Raw genomic sequence first — 9,109 nt, 5'->3', positions numbered from 1 at the left:
CGCTAGTCTTCCACGGGGTGAAGGACCCCATCGTGGCCAGGATGTGGATTGCAGACATGGAGTCTGCTCAGTTGACGAACTTCTGCCCTGAAGGGTCGAAGGTCCGGTACGCTGCAGGATGTTTGAGGGACCGAGCTCGAGATTGGTGGGAGGCGGTCAGTGATTCGTTGGGAGCCCCAGCCATTGAGGCTATGACTTGGTCAGACTTTGTGACTAGGTTTAGGGCTGACTTTGCGCCGACTGTGGAGCTTCAGCAGTTGGCCAGGGAGTTTATGGATATGAGGCAGACGACTGAGTCGGTGGTGGAGATTACCGCCAAGTTCAGGGAGAGGGCCTTACTGGTGCCTCAGTACGCATGGGATGAGGAGATGATGAAGACTCGCTATCATGACATGTTGAGAGCTGACATTCAGAAACATGTCAGCTACTCGATATGCCCGACATTGGATGACATGATCGCGAGGGCGATGGAGAGGGAGGTTGACATAGAGCACATCAAGAAGAGGAAGGCGAAGACTGAGAGGGTTACTGGGGTTTCGAGGAAGAAACCCACGGGGTTCGACTCTAGGTCGAAGGGCCATCAGGGCCGGAGCCGCTATGGGAAGTGTGGCAAGCCACATAAGGGGGTTTGTAGACTAGGGTCATCGGGCTGCTACAAGTGCGGCAAGACTGGGCACTTGGGAAAGGATTATACTGCTCCTACACCTACCTTTCAGACATCAGACCGGATTTGCTTTCATTGCAATCAGAACGACCATAAAAAGGCCAACTGCCCGAGATTGACGGCTGCAGCGCCAGTGGTGGAGCCAGCTCCAACGATCCTGCGGATCACGGATGCACGATAGGGCAAGATAGATGCTCCAGTGGTGAGGAGCCGAGCCTTCCAGGTGACCACCGAGGAGGTGCGTTCCGCACCAGATGTGGTGACTGGTATGTTTTCTTCTCCCTAACTCTTATTACATGTCGGTTATGATATTTATATGCTATGTTTATGTGTTATATTTAGGATCATTCCATGTGAATGGCATCCCAGTTCAGGTGTTATTCTACTCGGGGGGTTACCCGATTATTTGTCTCTCTTGCTCTTAGCAAGAGGTTTTCTGAGTCTTCAGGCATGTTACACTATCCTTTAGAGGTCGAGATTGCTGGTGACCGATCTGTCCGGGCATTTGAGGTTTTCAGAGATTGCGTCCTGAGGTTGCATGATGAGCGTTACCTCGTAGATTTGGTTCCCATACCATTACGGGGGAACAAGGTTATCATCGACATGGATTAGATGAGCCCTAATGGGTCAGTGATCGACTGTGCTTAGCAGCTTGTGCGTATCAGGACCCTAAGTGGGGGAGAGCTGGTAATTCAGGCCGAGAGGCCGTAGCGAGGACCAGCTTTGTGCTCAGCAGCAAGGGCTAGGCCCTACCTTCAGCAGGGTTGCGCACGGTACGTCGCCTATGTTATGGATACCCGGGAAGTGGGTTAGGCGACCGTGAGTGATGTGCCAGTGGTGAGATAGTACCCGAACGTATTTCCAGAGGAGCTTCCTGGGATACCTCCGGAGAGGCAGGTGAAGTTCCGGATCGACCTTGTCCAGGATGCGGCTCCGATAGCCAAGGCACCATATCGGTTGGCTCCTCACGAGATGCAGGAGTTGTCTATACAGCTGCAGGAGCTGTTAGACAAGGGATTTATCAGGCCGAGCAGTTCGCCTTGATGAGCCACGATCCTGTTTGTAAAGAAGAAGGACGTGTCGCATCAGATGTGTATAGACTATCGGGAGCTGAACAAGGTAACAGTGAAGAACCGTTACCCACTCCTGAGGATTGATGATCTTTTTCGACCAGCTACAGGGGGCATCTTGGTTTTCCAACATAGATTTGCGTTCAGGCTACCACCAGATGCGAGTCAGAGACGAGAATGTATAGAAGACTGCTTTTCGGACTCTCTATGGTCAATACGAGTTTGTGGTGATGCCCTTCGAGCTCACCAATGCTCCTGCCGCGTTCATGGACCTCATGAATCGCGTTTGCAGACCGATGCTGGATCGGTCTGTGATAGTTTTCATTGACGATATCTTGGTTTACTCCAAGACGCAGGAGCAACATGAGGAGCACTTGCGGGAGCTTTTGGATACCCTGAGGAGGGAGAGCTTGTACGCCAAGTTCTCCAAGTGCGAGTTTTGGTTGCGCGAGGTGCAGTTTCTGGGGAACCTTGTCAACCAGAATGGGATTTTGGTTGACCCGGCCAAGGTAGAGGTCGTGATGAGATGGGAAGTTCCGAAGTCTCCATCTGAGATTTGGAGTTTCCTAGGGTTAGGAGGCTATTATTGGAGATTCATTCAGGACTTCTCCAAGATAGCAGTACCCTTGACCCGACTGACAAAGAAGGTTGTTGTATTTCGCTAGGGGCCTGAGCAGTAGACAACATTCGAGACGCTGAGGCAGAGGTTATGAGAGGCGCCGATCTTAGCCCTACTGAGGGCGTGGAGGATTTTGTAGTATACTGTGATGTTTCCATTTCGGGATTGGCCGCAATATTGATGCAGAGAGGACACGTCATCGCCTACGCCTCGAGGCAGCTGACGCCTCACGAGGCGAACTACCCGACGTACGATCTGGAGTTGGAGCGGTTGTCTTCGCCCTCAAGATTTGGTGACATTACCTCTATGGTGTCCGTTGTACCACTTACACGGATCACAAGAGTCTGAGGTACCTCACGGATTAGCCGAATCTAAACATGAGGCAGCGTCGGTGGCTAGATGTGGTGAAGGATTACGACTGTGAGATCCTCTACCACCCGAGGAAGGCCAATGTTGTGGCTGATGCTCTTAGCCGCAAGGAAGCCCCGATCAGAGATATTTGCTTGCGGATGACAGTAGTGACTCCGCTTCTGGAGAAAATCTGAGATGTCCAACAGGAGGCTATGAAGGAGGAACATCGGAAGAGTGACACTACACCGTAGAGTGTGGGTTCGATATCATGGAGGTGTGCTCCAGGTTTTGATGGAGGAGGCGCACGAATCCAGGTTTTCTATCCATCCCGGGGCGACGAAGATGTATAGAGATCTTCGTCCTGATTACTGGTGGCCGTGCATGAAGCGGAATGTAGCCTGGTACGTCGAGAGATGCTTGACCTGCAGGAAGGTCAAGACCGAGCACCTGAGGCCTCATGGCAAGACACAGCCGTTGGATATCCCTATGTGGAAGTGGGAAGATATTACTATGGATTTCATCACAAGGCTTCCCAGGACCACACGAGGGGTGGATTCGATTTGGGTCATCATGGATCGGTTGACCAAGAGTGCTCACTTCATACCGATCCAGGAGAACATCTCGGCCGAGAAGCTGGCCGATATCTACATCAGAGAGGTAGTAGATCGACACAGAGTGCCAGTTTCCGTGATCTCTGACCGTGACGTGCGATTCACTTCCAGATTTTGGAAGAAATTCCATGACGAGTTGGGTATTCATCTGCATTTTAGCACAGCTTTCCACCCTCAGACGGATGGTCAGAGTGAGCGGACCATCCAGACCTTGGAGGACATGCTGCGAGCATGCGTATTAGACTTTGGTGGTAGCTGGGATACCTACCTTCCCTTGGCAGAGTTTTCCTACAATAATAGCTACCAAGCGAGTATTGACCGTCCACCCTTCGAGATGTTATACGGGAGAAAGTGCAGAACCCCGATATGCTGGGGTGAGGTTGGACAGAAGGTCATGGGGAGTACAGAGGTGGTACTCAAGACGACAGAGAGGATCCAGCAGGTCCGAAGTAGGCTTCAGACTGCTCAGAGTCGGCAGAAGAGTTATGCCGACAAGCGCCGATCGGACCTGGAGTTTCAGGTCGGAGATAGGGTTCTCCTAAAGGTGTCACCTTGGAAAAGTGTCATCCGGTTCAGGAAGCGGGGCAAGTTGGACCCCAGATACATTGGTCCTTTCAGGGTTGCAGCCCGGGTGGGCAAGGTGGCATATAGGCTGGATCTGCCAGCCGAGCTTAGTCAGATCCACAGTATCTTTCATGTCTCCCAGATGCGGAAGTCTGGTAGACGACTCTGCGGTGGTGCCTTTAGAGGATATTCAGGTTGATGACAGCCTAAACTACATCGAGCGACCAGTAGCCATCCTCGACAGGAAGATGAAGGATCTGAGGAACAAGAAGGTCGAAATGGTAAAGGTGAAATGGTAGAACGGCAAGGGCTCGGAATGGACTTGGGAGCCGGAGGAAGAGATGAAGGAGCACTACCCCGAGCTTTTTCCGGATGTAGCAGCAGACTTCGAGGACGAAGTCTAAAATAAGTGGGGGAGATTTGTAATGCCCGGTTCCTGGTATGTAATTTAAATAAGAATTATTCATATTTGCAAAGGGGCTCGACGAGTTGGAGGCCCCAAACTCGTCGAGTAGGGATTTGATATGTTGGACGCGAGACTTGAAGTCTACTCATTGAGTCGACCGTCCTTGAGGGACTCCATGGCATAAAGGTGCCAACTTTATGGCCATGGGAGTCCCATGCATCCTATGAACCACTTTTTAGGGATTTTTGAGCTAAATTGCCCATGCATGAGCGTAAAGTTTGTAACTTTGCGTGTTATATCGACCCTAGGAGGCTAAATCTATGTTTTGGATGCGTTAAGCCCAACTGAAATCGACTGGATAGATTTGGATCATGGGGGACTCGACGAGTCGTTCTTAGGACTCGGCAAGTTGGGTCGTGGTTCCCCAACATTCTCTGTTACTTAGCAAACTTGTTGACTCTAGAAGATGACTCAGCCAGTTAGACGTGTTTGTGGACTTAAAGGTCAGGAACTCGACGAGTCCAAGGATGAACTCGGCGAGTCAATGAGAAAATGTCCCGACTGTATGAAGGAAAACTCGACGAGTCCAAGGAAGGACCCGACGAGTTCAAATGGAAAGTCCTCATTCTGTCATAAGGAGAAACTCGGCGAGTTAGAGGGTAACTCGACGAGTCAGATCGCGAATTCGAGATTCTCTGAATTATGGAACTCGACAAGTTGATGGACCAACTCGGCGTGTTGAGTCAATCAGGATGTTGACTTTGACCGGGGTGTTGACCTTGACTTTGACTTGGCCATTATCCAAGATTGACCCTTAAAGGGGTTATGAATATGAAAGAGTAACTGAACGAGACTGTTATGTGTAGGAGTTTGAGGAGGGTTGGTCCCAGAACTGAGGACAGTTCATTTGCTGAACGACATTGAGGCGAGTTACCTTCTAGTAGAAGTGGGTCTAAGGCCACAATGCCGGCCCACTAGTAGGATTTGTTTGTCAGATAATTGTCTTTGTGATAGTTATCTAGGTTTGCCACTATCTGTTATGTTTTATGTGCTAGCATGGTATGATGTTATGTGAAAGTGGTAGTAAGGGGAATAGTCCTTGTATCAGGTCGAAAGGATAAAAGGGGTAGGTTGGGCACCCCGGTATGCCTGACAGTATGTTTATGTTATGTTGTTATGTGGTAGTGGTAGGGGTGAAATAATCCCCGTAACACGTTGAGATACACCAGAGTGTTGGTCAGGCACCCAGATATGCCTGACATGGGGTAGGTTAGGCACCCCGATATGCCTAGCAGGGGTAGGTTGAGCACCCCGGTATGCTCAACAGGGTAGGTCGGGCACCCAGATATGCTTGGCAGTATGTTTATAGTATGGTATGTGGTATGATGGGGGAACTCACATAGCTTTGTGCTTACGGTTTACAATTTTGGTTTTAGGTGCCTCTTCTTCGAAGGGGAAGGAGCCGGCATGACTACAGCGCATCACACACATGATTTTCCGCACATGAGATTCTTGGGCTTTATACTCTGACATTGTTACTATTTGATGATATGGTTTTGGACGCGTGAACTATGGTTTTAAAATAAATTACTTAATGATGTTTTCTTACAAATTGTTTTATAAATCGTTATATTGAAAATAAAATTTTTGGTCTTGAACTTTTGGATGTTACAATGCATCTCATGTTCTTCTTGGCTTTTCAAATAGATAAGAAGGTCATCAATAAATACAATAACAAATTTATCTATGAACAATCGACACTACAAGAAATTCATAATGGATGTAACGGGTTAGGAATGTTGTTTTCAAAACATCTGATTCTTTTACTTTCAATTGATGTTATCCCGATCTCAAATCTATCTTTGTAAAATAAAATTCCCCTTGAAAATGATCAAAAAGGTCGTCTATTTGAGGCAACAAGTATCAATTTTTTATTGTAATTTTATTCAATGCCTGGTAATCTGTACACATTCACATCGTACCATCTTTCTTTTGGACAAAGAGAATAGGAGAACCCCACGAAGATGTGCTAGTTCAGATAAAACCAGGCTCTAGTAATTCTTGCAATTGTACCATAAACTCATTCATTTCCGATGGTGCCAACTGATATGGTGTACGAGCAACGGGTTCTACACCAGATATCAAATCTATAGTGAATTCAACTTCACAGTCTAGAGATAATCCTGGTAATTCATCTGGGAACACATCTTGAAAATCTTTTACTATTTCCACATCACTAATCGTCTTCTCTATATCATCTTTTATTATATTTACCACATACAATACACCACCCTTAGTAAGACCGTTTCGTGCTTTTGCCATTGAAATCATGGGGATTTCTTTGTTTCTTCTTTTGCCTCGTATCATTACTAAGGATCGATCGGTGCTTCAACAATTACAATTTTTTTATTACACATAATTTGAGCATTATTAGAATACAACCAATCCATACCTATAATAACATTAAGCTCTTTGGTGGTGACCGGTTTGAGATCTATAGGGAAATCGGTCCCGTAAATCCCAAGCTGACAACCATGATACTCCTCTTTAACAACACCTCCCATTCATAACCTCCACTAAGACATGTTCATTCATTGGGATTAATTGGGTTGTTAGATAATAGCAAACTTAGTTGATAAAAAAGAATATGTGGCACCAGAATCAAAATATGCATAATCTAGGAGAGAATTTAGAGTAAAGGTACCTGACACCACATCCGGTTTCTCCTTTGCCTCTTCATCCATCATTTGAAATGCTTGACTCCTAACCGAATTACCTTCCGTATTTCTTTCATCTCTAGGATTTTCCTGATTATTCCGATTAGCTCCCTTCGATTCTCCCTTTGATGCCTTCGGACATTCAGGCCGGATATGACCGCTCTCACCACAACAATGGCAAATATTATTATAATTTTGATCTGGTTCCTAATAACCATGTGACATATTCCCCTTCTTTTTGCATTTGTAACAAGTAAATGGAATTAAAGAGTTTCAGAATTTCCAAAATTTTTATTACAACATTTCTCGCACCACCACCCTTCATTTCTCCTTGTATCCGATTGGACTTGAGATCACGAACTTAGAGTCTTTTTTGAACTTGTTCCTTGTTTACGTCCCACTAATTGTCCCATTTTTGTTTTGATGAATCACCTCCTTTTTCTATATCTTGTCGTTTTAATTCTATTTCTTACTTTAGGGCCGCATCTACAAGTTGATGGAAAGTACTATATGAATTCATTTGAATAAAATCACGAATCTTAGTTACAAGTCCCCACGTATATTGATCATGTTGGGTTTTCTATGCATCAAATACACTTAAACTCGGTAGGGGAAAAATCAATCTATGATATACCTAAGTGTACATGCACGCTAAGGATTTAGTTTCATACTATTTACAACTACCTTATGAAAACATAAAACATAAAGAATAATAACATCTTTCTTATGTAGCCCTTTCCCTCCATGTTTGAGATCTTGTGCTCCTTGAAGTTTCTTGGATGAGAGGACTCAAATTAGAATCCCTCTAATGGTATAACACCCAATGACACCAAATAATCGAATAAAAATAACTAGGAGAAGGATTAATTTCAGAAACCCTAAGAGGGTTAGAAATGATGCTTTACAGGGAGGAAGAAGGGTTGGCAAAACTTCAAGTCAAATGTGCAAACCATAATGAGATCCCTAAGGCCCTATTTATAGCCTTGGATTCAGTCTTAGGTTTTGTACTCCATCCCATGTGGGACAAGAATCCAAAAACGAAATTCCCTGTTATCCAAGATGGATTTCATCCAAACCCTAATCATATAAGATTTTTGGAGCATTCCTGATCAATCTAATATTGATTAATGAATACTCAACCCTTTAATTAATTAAATTGTTAATTAATTCCCAAAGTATTTTCTAATTAGTTTCTAATTAATTATTAAACATAATAGTTAATAAACTAATTTCTCCTTTATTTATTCTACTTAAATTGGGCCTTGAGGGCAACCCAAAAGGACCCTCCTATTATTATAAATACTACCAACAATTAATGACCTTGGATATTGTTTCCAACAGTCTCTCACTTGGACAAGTCATCAACTAACGAGGTCTAATACTTCTCCAACAATCAACAGAGAGTTAGCCATCCAATGCAACTACCGAACTCTGATATAATCAGGATTCAACCCTTAGATAATTGTTAAACTATTCTTTCGTTCTATGATATATGTATGAACTCGATACATAGATAATGGTTAATATCAAAATTCAAGATTATGTTTCCCGATATATATTTGTGACGAATTCATCTAACTACTAAATTGAACACATCAATTTCAGTGAGGGCTCGACCAAGCACTTTAGATATCAGCACCAAATCAGCACTTTAGATGTCAACACTATGAATATATCGCTTTTCCTGTTAAGGAAGAAGAAACAAATAAACTTTGACTACATAGTTTTTGTCTACTTCATCATAAAAAACATGGAAATACCCTTTATTACTACAAGTTAAGGATATCATTGGAGTAAACGAATGCATAACATAATCATAGAGAAAAACCCCACATGTATCTAGGTTTGAAGAATATAATATGTTATCATCTTAGAATTACTTGTGGCTATATTAATGAAGTAATCTCTAAGCACGGGTTGTTCTAATATTTAAATCTCTATCAAGTACTCATGAGTTTTAGCATAATCTATATGTTATGCCCAATCACTATGGACAATCCACTAATAGTCATGAAAGTCTTAAATCACTACTTACTTACAAGAGTATGACCGACTATGGAGGTTTGAGTAAATTAATACTCGGGAAGTGGGTTCTATATATGCAAAA

At 44.3% G+C, this 9,109-nt stretch overlaps 1 protein-coding gene across 1 annotated transcript; it reads right to left on the bottom strand.

Moving 5' to 3' along the window:
• Positions 1 to 6,319: 6,319 nt before the first annotated feature.
• LOC145113568 (uncharacterized) lies at positions 6,320 to 6,849 on the bottom strand. Its single transcript, XM_079049641.1, has 2 exons — positions 6,728 to 6,849; positions 6,320 to 6,671 (listed from the first exon to the last, which is right to left on the bottom strand). Exons 1-2 carry the CDS (start codon positions 6,847 to 6,849, stop codon positions 6,320 to 6,322), a joined length of 474 nt encoding a protein of 157 aa, XP_078905767.1.
• Positions 6,850 to 9,109: the final 2,260 nt, after the last annotated feature.

Source organism: Lactuca virosa, chromosome 5, assembly GCF_052849685.1.
Source record: "Lactuca virosa cultivar CGN04683 chromosome 5, Lactuca_virosa_CGN04683_v6, whole genome shotgun sequence".
Taxonomy (NCBI): Eukaryota; Viridiplantae; Streptophyta; class Magnoliopsida; order Asterales; family Asteraceae; genus Lactuca; species Lactuca virosa.
Note: the sequence above shows the minus strand (reverse complement) of the source record. Positions and strands in the feature narration are given on the sequence as shown.